Source organism: Gracilinanus agilis, chromosome 5, assembly GCF_016433145.1.
Source record: "Gracilinanus agilis isolate LMUSP501 chromosome 5, AgileGrace, whole genome shotgun sequence".
Lineage (NCBI taxonomy): Eukaryota > Metazoa > Chordata > Mammalia > Didelphimorphia > Didelphidae > Gracilinanus > Gracilinanus agilis.
This window is the reverse complement of record NC_058134.1, coordinates 97,165,071-97,181,067: the sequence shown is the minus strand read 5'-3', so window position 1 is coordinate 97,181,067 and position 15,997 is coordinate 97,165,071. Positions and strand designations below refer to the sequence as shown.

At 57.3% G+C, this 15,997-nt stretch overlaps 1 protein-coding gene across 3 annotated transcripts in view; it reads left to right on the top strand.

Moving 5' to 3' along the window:
* The window catches only part of AGAP3 (ArfGAP with GTPase domain, ankyrin repeat and PH domain 3), a 74,059-nt gene extending 58,735 nt beyond the window's left edge, over positions 1–15,324 (top strand). For 2 of the 3 annotated variants that reach the window (XM_044679622.1, XM_044679621.1), the window contains 8 exons: positions 6,209–6,380; positions 9,875–10,042; positions 11,193–11,330; positions 12,963–13,117; positions 13,252–13,342; positions 13,488–13,710; positions 14,292–14,547; positions 14,651–15,324. In XM_044679622.1, coding sequence (XP_044535557.1) covers positions 6,209–6,380; positions 9,875–10,042; positions 11,193–11,330; positions 12,963–13,117; positions 13,252–13,342; positions 13,488–13,710; positions 14,292–14,547; positions 14,651–14,842 — 1,395 coding nt within the window. In that variant the 3' untranslated portion in view covers positions 14,843–15,324. The remainder of the gene's footprint in view (positions 1–6,208; positions 6,381–9,874; positions 10,043–11,192; positions 11,331–12,962; positions 13,118–13,251; positions 13,343–13,487; positions 13,711–14,291; positions 14,548–14,650) is intronic. The other variant, XM_044679623.1, reaches the window with a different exon arrangement.
* The last annotated feature ends 673 nt before the right edge of the window (positions 15,325–15,997 follow it).

The window sequence follows — 15,997 nt, the reverse complement described above, 5'->3', positions numbered from 1 at the left end:
TGGGGAAAGGCGAGGCACTGCATGCACCGTGGCCCCGTGGCAGCAGTTCCCTCTCCCGCCGCCCTCTTCTCCCTCACTGCGTGGCTCCAGCACACAGCTGTCTCTAGAATCCATCTCTGTCACCGCCCCACTGTGGGGCTAATGAGTTCTCCTGAGCAGCCCCTCAAGCACAGCACGTGGGCTGGCCCCGCCCCCGGCCTCTGGGCCCTCGGCCTCCTCCCAGGGTCCCCAGCCCTTCCTTGGCATCTGCCCGACTTGTCATGCAGGTGGGGTCCAAACTTTTCTGAATCCCAATCCCCCAATGACCACCTAGCCCAGAGGATTCCTCCCCCCCCCCCCCAAGGAACACCTCCCAAGAAAATTTTCCCAGAAGGTTCCCAGGCAATATATTTCTTTCTTTTTTAAACAACCCTTGCCTTCTGTCTGAGAATTAATACTGTGTATTGGTTCCATGGCAGAAGAGTGGTAAGGGCTAGGCAATGGGGGTAAAGTGACTTGTCCAGGGTCACACAACTAGGAAGTATATGAGGTCAGCTTTGAACCCAGGACCCTCAGTCCACCAAGCCACCCAGCTGCACCCCTAGTCAATACATTTCTAAAAATATTCTTCTACTCTTGGGCCTAGCTTGCCCCTAGCCCCACATAGCCCTGGAGCTGTCTGAAAGTCTTTTTCTCAGGCTGACCCGTCTGAATTTCCTCCTTCTCAGTGCCCTGGGCACTCACTCTCCACTTAGTCTTCAGTGTTAGCACTTCCAGGGGAACAGATCAGAGAGGGCCATGTGGTGGCTGGGGCAGAATCATAGCCCTAAGACTAGGGGGTGACTTGGGGCTCATCCCTCAGCTCCTCTGCTCGCAAAGAGAGCCTTCCCTCTAGTGAGTCGGCACGATCCAGTGAAAGGGAGGGAGTGGGGTGAAGCCTGGGGGCCCTGGGCTCTATCCCAGACTCCCTCAGATCTCAGTTTTCTCAGTGAGATGGGCGTACAACCAGAATACCACCTGCCCCATTTACTTTCCAGGGTTATTTTGAGCATCAGTTGAGATGAGGGGAACGTTTTGGAACCTTCTACAGGGGCTCTGGAGGAGTGATGAGGGATCGTTACTTAGGAATAGATCATGAGTGTTCATCTGAAAAAGGATTTCTGAACCCAAAGGGACCCAGATCAACCCCTTGGATTTTGATAGTCAAGGAAAGGTGAAGTGACCGTTCCGGGGTCCCAGCTGGTTAACACCCATTCTGCTCTCCTCTTCCATGCCCCTTATTCACTGGTTTAATATCATTGTGGAAATGAGAGTCGCTGACCAGCCTCCTTAAGTAGTCGTCTGTCAGTGCTTCTTGCCCTTTCCCAAACTGGTTCCGGAACCATATGTACCACTTCTTCCTGCCATGCACCATCACTCACAGACTTGCCCCTTCCTTTCCTTTCCCCTTGCTCTCTCTGGAGGGCTTCCACTGGGTACTGTCCTAGAGGGACCTGGGTCCCTGCACCAGCGAGCCCCTCTTCCTCTCCCTTGTCTTCCCAAAAGAGGCAGAGCCCTGGACAGAAAGGGCAGGTAGTGTATTGTCCCTGGTGGAGAGGCTCAAGGGGTGACCTTTATCCTCTCCACTCTTCCCCCTCACCCCCCCACACACACACTCTTGGTGTATCTGCCTCTGACCTCCTTGGTATCAGAATCAGATTTTGAGGTGTGGGGGACCCACAATGATCTCAGAGCCACAGAGTGAAGCAGCAGCGGCAACTTTTCACCCATTTAAGCACCTCCTCAGCCGTTTGAATTCCTGGATCATGGCCCCAAAATTTACTAAGGTCATTAATAGGGATCTCTGTGCCTAAGGGGACCCCCAGTAAGTGAGGGGGAATGGGGGCCCCTTGAGGACCAGCCCCAAGCAATGTGGGGGCTAGACTCTAAACCTTCTAGTGATGGAGACAAGACTCAGAGACAGGAAGCAATGAGGGCGCATGGGGTGAGAGGGCACCAAACTAGCGAGTCAGAAGGCCAACATATGAAGACCTTGGGCAAGAACTGGCCTCACCGTCTGGGCCTCAGTTGCCTCATCTTATAAAGAATGGGCTTTAGGGGCTCTCCAGGAGCCCTTTTAGCTCTAGAATTGGAAGTGAGCATAAAATAATATGTAGTCAAGTGCTTGAAGGCAGCGATTGGGACAGGATCTTCTCTCAAGACCATGCACTTAGCACCCAAGCATAGGTTACCTCCTTCGGGCCATGGCTCTTGGAGCTTTGCTCCCTTGAACCCTTTGGGGACGGCGGTCCCTGTGCCTCCCTCTCTACCAGTCTTGCCCTCACCTTTGCTGCCTTTATGCTTATCTAACCTGGTAAACTTTTGGAGTGCCAGGGCAGAGTCACCCAGACCCCTTTGGCTTAGCTTCCTTCCGTTCCCACAGTCCCTAGTGAACAAGTAGTTTCCCAGTGAGGCACTCCAAGGACTTGGCATTAAGTTTCTGGCCTAGCCGAGATCTTTTTGCCCTCTTTGAGTGAGGTGCCGCCCGAGGCCTGAAAGGGAAAGATAATGCCGGTGAGTCATTCCTGGAATGAGGGGGCCTGCCGGACACAGTGGGAAAAGGGAGGCAGGCAGGCCTCGGGCTTGGAGCCCAGCTCCTGCCCAGCCCCAGAGAGCCAGCCAGAGCCTCCCCCATTTTGCAGCCAGTGGAGCCATTCACACAATCACCTTCTGTTAATTCTATCTGCAACATCAATTAAATTGTTTGTAGAAACTAATTGAATGTGGCTTAATCACACATCTTAATAGCTTTCCACGCTCTGAACTCGTTGTTAATTCCAGTAATAAAACGAGATGAGAACGCTGGCTGGGTAATTAGCGAGGAGGCTGGGGAAGAAATTGCTGTTTGATGGTGGGTAATAAAGGCAGCCGTGGTGACCGCTCTCCGGAGCAGCCGCTGCCGTCGCCGCCGCTGCCATGCTTCCCGTTCTGCTGACGGAGGGAAACGTTGCCGCTGCCGCCGCCCCTGAGCTGCCCGTCCCCAACACTCCACCTCTTAGCTTCCAGCCTGCTGCTGTCTGTCATCCAGGAGCCGTGGGACCTGGTGTCAGGGGCGAGGCTCCACATTGGGTCTAGTGGACATGTTTGCTTTGGACTCTGGGTCCACCTACTGGGCAGCCTCTTTCCCCAGAGTCCCTTGGTGGCTTCTGGGTCCCTCGGCCCCGTCCCACCACGTCTCCTCGGAACAGAGAGCTTTCCTGGATTTGTGAATAGGAAGAAGGGAAAAAAGGGCTTGTCAGCGGGTTTCTCCACATCCCTGGCTTCAGCCAGCTCTGGGCTAGAATGGGGCCTGGCAGGCTGGTGCAGCTGCTGTGACCTCCTTGTGAACTAGAGCAGACCCAAGCCCCCACCCCAGAGAAGGAGCTGCAGCTGTGACTTTGGCCCAGCCAGCTGCTGCCAGTTGTCAGGAGGCAGCCGCTGTAAGAGGTGATTGTGCTGGGCTGGGGACAGGCTGAAACCCAGATGTGTGTTTGGCAGGCTAGGGTTCAGCTAAGAGTGAGGGGAATGAGCCAAGCCGCTGGAGAGGGCATACGTCTAGACTGGAGAGAGGGCAGGCGGTGCTAAGGACAGGGTGGTTGGGGGATGAATTTAACATCAAAGCCGGCAGGGAAGAGCCAAAAGATAGGAAGGAACCTTGGAGTACAGCCCTTCTGTTTTACTGGGGAGGCCCCAAAATGAGTCATTTCACTGGAGTGTGGTTGGGGTTCGTTATAGGAAATGCATAGATAGACTTAGGTAGCTGTACTGGTGTTTCCTTTCTCATGCCCTGCCTATTTCCTTGTCCCCCCAAAGTTACTGTTATTAGTGACCATTATTCTTTCAGGTTCTAGCTCTAGCCAGGATTTGAGACCGCTGGCTTTGGGTCAGGGATTGGAGGAGTGAAACAGGGTTGGAAGGGAGCTCTTGTGTCAGCCTTGACTTCTGGTCTTGGGGGAGATGTTACCGTTCATGGATCTCAGGAATTTCAACTTGGATCAAGTCCCCAGGTTGCCATTTTGCTCTAGGAGCCCTTGTCTCCATTGACACCTGTTGGTTCTTACTCATTCCTTCTGGTTACCTTCTGTGAATCTTAGGGACCCAGAGAAAGACATACTCAAGATCTCATGCCACGCAGTTTGCCCTCACTTGGAAAGCCTTGCCTACTTCTCTCACTGTGATTTTTCTCATGTTATACACACGCAACTTGAATTTCCCCCCACCCCAAGTTCTTTTCTTCTTATTCAGCTAAGCCCAAAAGCTCACTTCTTGCATGGAGTCTGCTCAGCTGATGCCAGCTGACAGTGCCTTCCTTTTCCCTTCTCCCTCTCCCCCTCCCCACCATCTCCTTCCCCAGTTCAGTTCTTTGCTTATTTGGGCTGGGTAGCCTCTTTACTTATTTGAGCAGTGCTCAGTCCCTTTCCCCAGGATAAAACTATACCCCACTGCCTAGAAAAGGCTTCTCTGGTTCCATCCAAAGTCAGACTGGCCATGTTGTCCCTTCACCCTCTGGGGTATTACAAATACCTCAGATTTGGGGGTGGGGTGGGGGTGAGGGGAAAATAGACTTCCCATTGCCAGGGAAGCCACTTGCCTCCAGAGCTTACCCCAGGGCCATCCATGCAGAAAGGAATGGGGAATCTGTTGTGTGCATTGTCAGTGCCATCCAGGGTCCTCAACAACTGCCAACCTGGATCCTGCAGGCAAAGAAATATCTATTTTCCTTTAAGAAACGCCAATATTGACTTTTTTTACATAAAGAGGAAAAATAAAATTAGGACATTCTGCAAAGGTGAGGGCAAATCGAGAAAGGAAAAGTGGATAGGAGGGAGCCAGGGAGCATGACTATAGGATAAGAAGCTTGGGACTGGCTTCTGTGCTCTCTGGGGTCTCTTCCCCCAAGCAACATCAACTTTCCCCTTCATCAGCCAAAGTTTAGATGTCGAGGCAGGGTGTGGGGCAGCAATAGAGACAGTAACCCGGGGCCACTTGGCCACAGCACATGCGTGCCTCATTTCTGGACAGCTTTCCCAGAAACATTGGACTCCAGGAAGTGTGGGAGGCTCTCTCTTTGGTCCTAGGGCAAGGTCCAATGGGCATTGTAAGGGATCTCTTCCTCTTGAAATCCCTAGCTCTCTTCAGGGCTTAGTACCATAGTGACCTGGATGAAGTCCTTACTGATCACTTCTTGGCACCTGCATTATTTTGTATATGTTTTGTACTTAACTTCCACAGTAGAATGGAAGCTCCTTGAGGTCAGGGACTGCTTCATTTTTTGTATGGCACATTGTAGGTACTACTAAATGAATGCATTCAGATTGAATTTCCTGTATCTTAACTCCAGCTTAAAAGAAATGCCTTCCTGAGCCTTCATGGCCCCAATCAGCAATAGGTAGAGCATCCCCTAAAAAGGGTACTCAGCCCAGAAAACTCGGTGGGGCCCTGTCTTCAGAGAGGATCCTCCCTGGCCTGCCATCATTGGTTTAGTTCTGTCAGGGCCTGACAGAGAGAGGAACTCTGAGGAGCAATGTTGGCCACCTGAGGGGAATAGGAGTTCAACTTTGTTCACTTTACCACCCCTTTTCCTCACCTCTCCTGAATTCTAGTCCTGGCACCTGTTCTTTTGTCTTTCCTGAGGGGATTTCTTGACCCCCTAATCGTCAATCCTTCCTGCTGGGAGTGCTGCCTTAAGGGCCCATTGTGGCCTCAGCCAGTGCCAAGATCTCCCAGCCCAGACCCACTGTAACTGCCTCAGCTCTGACCCTCACCTTCCACTTGGGATCCAGGTCCAGCCCAGCACCCAGGGCCCTTGGAGCGTCTTCCTTCAGTGCCTATAGCTAAGATGCAGCCTGGCCTAGGGAGAACCAGGGACTTAAGAGATCATCTTACCTTCCTCCTCATTTTGTGGGTAAAGAAACTGAAGGAGGTCAAGTGACTTGTGTTTGAATCACTCATATTTAATTAGCAGTCAGGAGTCAAGCCCACGTCCTCTGACTCCAGGTCCAGCACTGTTTTATTGTAGTAGGCCTCAGGAAAGAATGGACAGGAAGCCCAGCATGCCTATCCCCTTTCCTGCAGTGCCCTGACACATAAAGTATGGGGGTGATCCCTATTCCATTGGGTGGGAAAGGGGTTGAGGGCTATACCACATCACAGGTATTTGGATTACCGGCACGTAATGGATAGTCATCCCTCCCTTCTCTCCCTCTGTCAGGATTACATGCAGAATATTCATGGCAAGGAAATCGACCTGCTGCGCACCACGGTCAAAGTCCCAGGGAAGCGGCTACCCCGGGCCACAGCCTCCACAGCCTCAGCTGGTGCCAGCCCCCGTGCCAATGGGCTGGTCCTAGAGAGAAGCAACACCCAGCTTGGGGGGAGTACAGGTGAGGAGAGGAACACTACTGCTTGAGGGGTGGGTAGGGTGCTAGGAGTGGGGCAGCAGGAACCTCTGAGCCTTGGTGCCCAGGGGGGCTGGTTCAGGGGCTGTGGTCACTTAGGGGAGAGGCCAGATGTCAGCAATGACTTGAGAGTGCTAGTCTTGTTGGGGTGGGTAGCTTCTGGCCCAGGGCTAAAAGGCAGGGGATGGGTGGTGGGGCACCTCTTGGGGCTAGAAAGGGAGAGAGAAGCTGGGAGAATGGTGCCAGGAATATGGCCCACGGAACATTGTCTAGCTTACATTCTCAGTCAGGAGCAGGGGGCCAAGAACACATTTCCTTTGGGTGCTGCCTCAGACTCCTCAGCCGGTGGTGGCAGATGGGAGAGAGGAGATCTCAGGCAGCCAGGAGCTCACAGGGCAGTGTGACCATCAGCAGCCCAACTCTTGGTTGTGACTGTAGAATCCCAGGGGGCCTGCTTATTTGGGTTGAGGAGCCTGAAAGGGAATCCAGGCTTTGGACACAGGCCTCATTCTCCAGGGGAAAAGATTATGGGCAGGAAAGGGGACAGGGGTAGCTCCTTCCTCTCTTCTTTCTTCCGTCTCGTGGCTAAGGTGTGAACTTCCATGTTTCCAACTTCCAACATGGAACCCATGGTCTCTCTTCCATTCTTGGAGCTAGCTTATTCCAGATTCCCATTACTCTTGCCTTCCTTACTAGAGATGTTCTTTTCTAGTCCTACCTTCCTTCCCCTTGGCTCCATCATGCCTACCACCCACAAGCCAATTCATTCCCTCCAAAACTCATTCTTCTCCGTCTATCCCCAATTGATTGGCTAGACTCATAGTCCCATTTCTTTTAGGCTCAGGACACCCCCTCCTTTTCTGACCCCACCACCTAATTTCTGTCAAGTGTAGGAGAACCTCTCAGCCCTGCAGTAGCCTCCCAGAAAACCTGTATCTCCACTCTCCAAGACTGGGAGGGGAAGCAGGGGGCAGTGTTTGGGGGCCAAGGTTGCAGCCTCCTGCGGGTGGGCCCTGTTAGGTCCGAGGGGCACGTGCAGACTTTACTATGACCTCTCCCCCTCCTCTGCCCCATGTGTTTCTTCCGTCTTCTGTTGATCAGACAAATATCAGTGATCCATAGGAGCACCAAAGAGACAAAATGAGGTGCTGGGGATACTAGGGCAGTAGCATAGGTGAAGATAGATTCAACAAATATGGTAACCAGAAAATACTAAATGCCCAAAGCATGGTGCCAAGTGCCAGGGCAAAGGTACAAAGAAGTACTCAGCCAGAGATGTCGGACCCCAAAATGAGAATATATGTGAAGTAGTGAGCTACCCATCACCTTTGGCAGGGGCTAGATGTCTACAAAGGCCTCTTCCATCCCTTGGCTTTTGTGGTTCTATACAAGGTGGGTGTCCCCAAAGTCTGGGAGCAAGCTAGTCACTTAAAACTGCCCTCAGACTTTTGGGACACTGCATTTGAAACAGCCCCTCTTGCTGACAAAGTTAAACCTCTGATGGAAGGCGTGCCCAGGGGTGGACGCAGGAGGTGGTCACTTAGTAAACCAGTTTCCAGCAAAGGCTAAGGGTTTTCCCCAGAACCCTCCATTTTCTCCTCTCCAGAAAAGTGTCATGGATAACATTGCCGACTTCCCTAGGTTTGGGGGTCCGCTTAACAGAAGGCTCGGGTGAAGTCAGGGCTTGGAGGGGAGCCCCGCCTGGGCAGGGCCACCCCTAGAGTTTGGGGACCGAGGGGGAACTGTGCAGTACCATGACTCATCGCCGTCGTAGGAAAGAGCCTCCTGCCGTACAGGCTGTACCCAGTCACCTCCCTGCCAGACACCCTCCCATGGTACACGCTATAGGCCGACAGGCTTCCCCCCAAACCCAGTGTACCCCTGGCACTCTGTGCCCCAGACCTCCTGCACACAGGCTCGGGCACACACACATGTCTCTCACTCGCCGGGCGATGTTAACATCTCATTATCTTTGTTACTGTAATTACATTATCCGCTGCTTTATGCAGAATTATCCTCCGAGGACTAATTGATGGCTCCATGTTTAATTCATTAATCATTAGCATCAAATTCGACAATTACAGTGCACACTGATTGTGGGATTGCAGGCGTAATGAGGGGAGAATTAACAAAGAGAAAGGAAAGCACTTTCCCTCCCTCAGGGCTTCGAGCTGGGGGGCTGTGGGGGTGGAGGGGGGACTGGACCAGAGTTGGGTGAGGCAGGGAGCCAGGGGACCAGAGAGGTCCCAGGCGGGCCACACGTGCCCTCCTTCCCTGCAGTAGGCCTCATGGAGAGGGACTGAGTGGAATCACTCCAACCCTTTTGGCCCCTGACCGGAGAATGGATGTGACTGGGATGGAAATGAGGCAAGCCTGGAAGAGAGGGAGGCGGCGGGCGTGCCTTGGGCTTCCTCAGTTCAACAAGTAGCATTTGCACGTACCCAGCCCTGTGTTAGGTGCCGTTGGGGCCCTCCTCCGGAGGTACATAGGGGGTGTAATACCAGAGATCTAAGACGGGGTTCCTGCCCTCAAGCAGCCTCTTGGTGGCTCTGCTATCCTCCTGGTACCAGCCCTTAGCTGGGAGCAGACCCAGCTCTGCAGTTCTGCTTTCTTGCCCGTCTCCAGCCCGATTCCCAGTAGGCCCAGAATACTAGCTCCTTCCCAGCCAGTGACTGGCCCAGTAACATCCCGCTGCCCTGCTCCTGTCCGTAATGAGCCATCTTCCTCAGCTCCGCATCCCAGCCCAAGGCCAAGACATCCCCCACCCGGCCTGACGCCTCCCGGCTCACCCCAGCAAGGAGACTCTTGTCTGAGAAGGGTCTGGAGAGATGCCTGAGGAGCCCTGATGGGGTCTCCCCCAAACCCTACCCCTCTGCCCCCCGAGGGCTTCTCGGGACACACGCACCTCGAGGCCATTCCCCCTCAGCTTTGCCATCCTTCCCCGATGGGAGACGAAAGATTAATTTTCCCCAGCCCAACAGGATAATTACTAATACTAATTAGACATAATTACTTGAATTTGATACACTTATTCCTCGTTAGAATGGCAGCAAAGCTGACGCAGAGCAAGTGACACATGGAGAGGGGGATTTAGGGCCCAGAGGCCGGCTTCCGGACTGACCTTCCTTCCTTGTCTTCGGGCCCCAGCCACTTGGGGGGGCCCATCCGGGACAGGAAGCCCCTGACTAGCCACTGAACCCCTTCCTGCAACGGCATCGCTCCCTGCCCTCCTGGGAGTGTTGGCCCTTCTTGGAGGTGTGAGGCCGGGCTGGGGGCAGCAGATGTTCATGGAGGGAGGGGGCCGTGACCCAGGCTGCCTCCGGGTGGGTCCTGACCACCCTCTGGCCTTGCCAGTGCCTTTGAGCCATGGATCCGGGCTGTCCCGCCAGGGTCTGCTCAGGAGGGAAGTGTGGGAGCCCAGTGACCGTGGGCTGCCTGGCTCTCGCTCCCCCGATCGAGCCCCCTCTCCCCCACTTCAGGTGCCCCCCATTCAGCCAGCAGCACGTCCCTGCACTCGGACCGCTCCCTGAGCAGCTCAGCCTTGGCAGGGCCCCGGCCGGACGGGCTCCATCAGCGTTCCTGCTCTGTATCTAGCGCTGACCAGTGGAGTGAAGCGACTGCCCTGCCCCCGGGCATTCAGCACCCTGGTGAGTGGCTCCCCAGGGTGGGGGCCGGGGTGCTCAGGGCTTCCCCCCAGCCCCAGCCTTCTCCCTCTTCCTGGCCCCTGGCGGCCCGGGGCAGAGCTGGTGGCGGCTCCTCGATCCCCATCAGCCCCCCGTGCAGTCAGCTCATCAGCCTCCCGGCGGGGGGCAGGCGGGCGCTGGCTGAAGGAGGGATGATGGAGCGGAGGGCGGGCTGCCTCACTGGAAAGTGAGAGACTGGGGAGGGAGGGGGTCTGGGGCAGGGGCACCCCGAGGGAGGGAGAAGGCCAAAGCCCTTCCCGGGCTCCACCCCCTCGCCTTGTTTGGTGCCAGGCTCCACCCCCTCCCCCCAGTCTCATCCTGAGCCTCTGCACCCCCTAACCTTAACGGAGCACTTTGTCCCTCCACCCTTCTGCCCTGCCCAGCTTTCCCAGTGTGGGGGCCTCTGTCCCCGGGCCATGCCCCAGAAGGGCACGTTAGGGGAGCCCCCCATGGAAGCGTGCGCCCCCAAACTCGCATCTCCACAGTGCCACGTAACTGACACGCAGAGCCTTGGCGGAGGGGGGCAGCCCCTGGGCTCCCGGCGCTGATGGCCTATCGCTGCCATCATGGAGGCCCTGCTGGGGAGGCAGGGAGGAAGGAGGGGGGAGGGAGGGAGCGTGTCTGCCTCTAATGAAGTTTGACATTTAGTGGTGAGCGCCGGGCGGGGTGTGGGAGACGGGAGCTTGATTAGCGCGCTCTAATTGACAGTAATTAGGCAGCTCCCTGATTGTTTCTAATTCTGCTATTAATTGTGAGGAGCGGGGAGTGTGATTGAGGATAAATTTGGTGCCGAGCTGCCGGGGCTGCGGCTCCCTGTGAGCTCCCCGGGCCGCCCTCCACCCCTTGGAGCTGCGGGAACCGAGCGTTCCCTCCCTCCTCTCCCGGCCGTATGTGCCCATTGCCTCTACCCCAGTTTGTTCGGTGCCTCCCCAGCCCCCCAGCCCTCACGCCCCTCTTCTGGGCCCTGAAGCCCCGGCCGTGACCTTTGTCGGGTCCCAGGGATGGAGTAGGAGCCGGATGGGAGGAAGCTCAGGGCTCCCCTGCTGCGCCTGTGCCGGCATCCCAGGCCTTCTCTGCTTTGCTTTCTACCTTTTTTCCCTTTTCCTTTTCCCAGCCAGTGGCCCATCTGACGTGCTCAGCTCCAGCCCTAAGCTGGAGCCCCCTCCATCGCCCCACGCCAACCGTAAGAAGCACCGTCGGAAAAAAAGTACGGGAACCCCCCGACCGGACGGCCCCACTAGCATGGCTGAAGGTAAAGGGAACCGAGGGCAGGCCCAGGCCAGAGACCGTTCTGACCGCCAGGATGGCCTCTGGGACTGCTGACTGCCGAAGGGACTCGTCATGCAGGCCCGCTGTTTAAGTAGAAAAAAGCCTTTCCTGTGTCTAACTTCAACACACCACGCTGCCATTTAAACTCACTTCTTCTGTTGTGGACGGGAGTTAGGAAATAGCCCTGTTTAATCGCTGTCTTCCAAACACCCTTGCCTATCCCCCTATCTCTCCTGGCTCCGTCCTGGGCACGCTGGAGGCCCTTTACACATGCTCCTCTCCTCATTGGTAAGCTTGCTTGGGGACTTCTTCCATTCCTTCCCCGACTCTGCTTCCACTAAATGACTCCCTACCGTTTTCCCACCCTTGTCCTGGTCCTTGTGACTCTCCTGAGCCTTCCCAATGTACCTTCATTCCTCTTCGTCCCCGACTGTCCAGACTGGCCTCCTTGCTCCTGGCTTTGGGAGCCCCGGCCGCCCCTCACTGGCGGGTGGGGAAGAGGAGTTGGGACCTTGTTAGGGTTCAGAATTTAGCATTGGAGTCAGGCTGGGGAAGAAGAAGTTTTTTGGGAAGCATCTAGGAGGTCTGGGCTTTAGAGCCTGGCACGGGAGAAGATATTTCAGCCTGGGGTTCCAGTCAGGCCCGTGGGGTGGGGAGAGACAGAGACAGCAAGAGCGATAGAGATAGAGAGGGGGAAGGAGAGAGAGACAGAGAGGGAGGGAGAGACGGGAAGAGAGAGAGAGGGAGAAGCCCGGGGGGCCTCAGGATCCAACAGGTGACCCCAGCTTGGGCAGGGCCAGTGCTCCCTTTGCCCTTGGCCTCAGCCCAGGCTCCCCACGTAGCTCGTGCTTTCTCGCCAGCCCCCTGAAGCACACACACAGGCGTCCCTCTGCTTATTAGGGATTGTGTGCCCACGGGGCAGTGACCGGGGGGCTGAGATTAATGTGGCTGTCGTCTAGGGGGACCTTCAGGAAGGGTACTTGGAGCCGTCCCCAGATTGCCGGGCCCGGGGCCTGGCCCCATGCTCTTGTAGTTGCAGACGGGGTCAGGTCCCTGCCCATGGAGAGACCCCCTCTTCCTCTCCTAGCTCCCCTGCCCTTCTCGAGTGTCTGGGATGGGATGGTGGGGGAGGGGGGATTGGTTCCCCGGAGCCCCTCGCTGATGCCGTCAGGAATATTGGGTTTAATGAGCTGCAAAATGAGGCGGCTGCAGCTGACATGTACGGATGGCGCTCGTGTTCTCCTCCACTCCCGCCCCACCCCCCGCCCCTCCTAGCACCCCCTTCCGTCCCTCCCCAGACAGACACTTTGGGGCCTTTCATGGACCTCTACCCCTGCGGCCTTTGGTCTGCCCTTCTGCAGGTAGTCCAAGTTCAAGGGCTTCCTTGGCAGAACTCTGCCGCTCTTGTGCTCCTCCGCTGGTTTTGGGGAGCCCTTCCCTGGCTGGCGGCAGGCAGACGGATAGCTGCAGAGGGATGTGGGGAAGAAGGGGTGGCTGGCAGAGCAGGATGATTGAGTACTCGGAGGGAAATCGGAGCCGAGCCTTCCGTTTCCTGAATCATTGTGTTCCCACTCGCCCGCCCCCGCCTTCCCCCCCAAAACACCCATTTCCCCAGATGCAGAAGAGTCTTTTGAGTTCATGGTCGTGTCGCTCACGGGGCAGACGTGGCATTTTGAGGCCTCCACGGCAGAAGAGCGGGAGCTGTGGGTACAGAGTGTCCAGGCTCAGATCCTCGCCAGCCTGCAGGGTTGTCGGAGTGCCAAGGATAAGGTGAGGGGATGGAGGGCCCAAAGGGGCCCCGTCACCAGCAGTGGAGTGGGTCTGGGGCCTGGGCACAGCTCTGGTGGCCTGACCGGGCAGGGGTGGCCCCAGGGCCCACAGCCCTCTCTCCCACCCTGTTGCAGACGCGCCTGGGCAGTCAGAACTCGGCACTGGCCGTGCAGGCCGTCCGCACCGCCCGAGGCAACAGCTTCTGTATCGACTGCGACTCTCCCAGTGAGTACAAAAGGGCCAAAGAGGGCAGGGAGGGCTCCGTGAGAGAAGTAAGAAGGGGGTGAGGGTGGGGGGCAGAGGAGAGCTCCAGGAGCCGGCCCTTCCCTGGGTTCCCTGATCCCCCGGAGCTCTCCTCTCTCCTCACCAGACCCGGACTGGGCCAGCCTGAACCTGGGTGCCCTCATGTGCATTGAATGCTCGGGGATCCACCGGCACCTGGGGGCCCACCTGTCTCGAGTGCGGTCCCTGGATCTGGACGACTGGCCCCCTGAGCTGCTGGCTGTGATGACCGCCATGGGCAACGCTTTGGCCAACAGCGTGTGGGAGGGGGCCCTGGATGGCTACGCCAAGCCGGGGCCCGAGGCCTGCAGGTGAGGGGAAGTGGGGCCCGTCGTCTCGGGGCGACGGGGAGGGGAGGCAGTCTTCTGGGGGCCCTCCTGGAGGAGGGGCACAGGGATGGCTAGCAGAGTGAGCCATAAGGGTTAATGACAGGAGAGCTGCTGCTTTTGCTTGCTGTGGGGCCCCTGGGGCTGGCCCTCCCCGGGCCGGCCTGTCACTCAGGCCTCTCACAACAACGGGCCCTTTCTGAGCCGTTATCAGCGGGTCAGGGGGCCGCAGGGAGCGCATGCGCGGGGTGCCTATCTCTCGGTCGCCCGAGGTGCCCCAGCCTGAGCAGAGATGGGGAGAATGGGCGGGAGATAGGGCCGTGATGTCCCCTCTGTCACGAGCTTCCCCCCTTTTGTTGCCAGCGCTGACAAGCAGGGTGGGGGAGGAACGGGGGCCAGATAAGCCGTCTCTTGGGCCGCTGCCGGCAGCCTTCCTGCTGCGCCCTCTGCACAGCGTTCTCCTGCCACCCCTTCGTGGCTGCGCCCCTCACACAGAGCCCTCCCTTCGGCCGCCCACCCCCTCCTGACCGAGGCCGGGCCGGGCCTCGGCGGGCCTGTGTTTTCAGGGAGGAGAAGGAGCACTGGATCAGGGCCAAGTACGAGCAGAAGCTGTTCCTGGCGCCCCTGCCCAGCTCTGACGTGCCCCTGGGCCAGCAGCTGCTCCGGGCCGTGGTGGAGGACGACCTGCGGCTCCTGGTGATGCTCTTGGCCCACGGCTCCAAGGAGGAGGTGAACGAGACCTACGGGGACGGGGATGGCCGCACCGCCCTGCACCTGTCCAGCGCCATGGCCAACGTCGTCTTCACCCAGCTGCTCATCTGGGTGAGTCCCCCCGACCCCGGCCGGCCCCTCGCGCTGCCCCGGGCCCCTCGGGCTCCCCGCCCCCTCCTCTCGGCTTGGGCCTGAGTCCTCCTTCTCTCCACAGTACGGGGTGGATGTGAGGAGCCGGGACGCCCGGGGCTTGACTCCGCTGGCCTACGCCCGCCGAGCCGGCAGCCAGGAGTGTGTGGATATCCTGCTGCAGCATGGCTGCCCCGGGGAGGGCAGCCTGACCCCCACCCCTGCCAATGGTTCTAGCACCTCCGCCGAGCTGCACCGGAGCCCTAGCCTCCTGTGAGGCCCGGGGAGGATCGGGGTCCGAGGAGACCCCAGCATCTGGGGCTCACCTCCCTCCCCCTGCAGGAAAGGGGGAGAGAGACATAGGCAAGGGGGGACACAGGGGGAGAAAGAGGGGGTGGAGAGGAGAAGAAGAGGACAAGGAAGGGAGGAATTGCAGCTGACGCCCAGCCCAGGGCCCCGTGGGTGCCATTGAAAAGGGACGGGCCCTTTGGAGGCACCTAAAGGGAGGGGAGAGCAGGCCCTCTCCCCTTCCCTGCCTCCTGCCCTTCGCCTTCACCCCGAGGCTTCATTCAAGGACTGTTCACAAAGCCATGGCCGGACTAGCCTGGAGATGAGGTGTGGAGAGTGTGGGGCACTGGATGAAGAGCCTGAGGAGAGGGGCGAGGGCATCCGTGAGCCCCGTGTAAAATCTGTACATTGGAATATTTATGTGTGTGTACATATGTGTGTGTGACGAGCCAATAAACCAGACTGTGTGTGTGTGCGTGTGTGTCCCCACTGTGTCCGTCCCTCCGCTCCTGCTGCCACCCCACCTCTGGTCCCTGTGCCCCACGCGGCCCCAGCCAAGACCTCCTGCTCTCCCTTCCTCCAACTTCCCCCCCGAGCCTCTTCAGAGCGGGGTTCTAGGGCTCAAGTGCTGGCTGGAGCACTCACAGAAGAGGAGATGGCGCTGCTACTAACTGCCTCCTCCGTGCTCTCCACCTCCCTGCCTGGATGAAGCATCCCCATTGGGAAGAGTGTTTCCCATCAGCCTCAGACCCCAAGCTCAGAGGATCCGTAGGATTTAGGTCTAAAAGGGGCCTTAGAGTTTAAGGCAATGCCCTTAGTTTGGATCTGGGAAAACTAAGACCCAGAGATAACTTTCTCAAGCACTCAAAAGAGAGATTTGAACCCAGGATTTAGGGCTCCAGATACTGTATTCTAGTTGGAAGGAGCTTCAGGAGTATTTAGGTGGAGTGTAGAACTTAAAGCTTGAGGAAAAATGGAGAGTCAAGGAGAGGCTTAAGCTAACTTCAAGAAGGGTCCGAACTTAAGAATGTCCCAGGGATTCTAAGCATGTGGGGCTTGGTGTGGTCACTCAGCCATTGATGGTGAAGGTTGGTGAGCCAGGTGGCCGGACCACTCCAGAAAGTGAGTGTGACAGCCGCTTGGC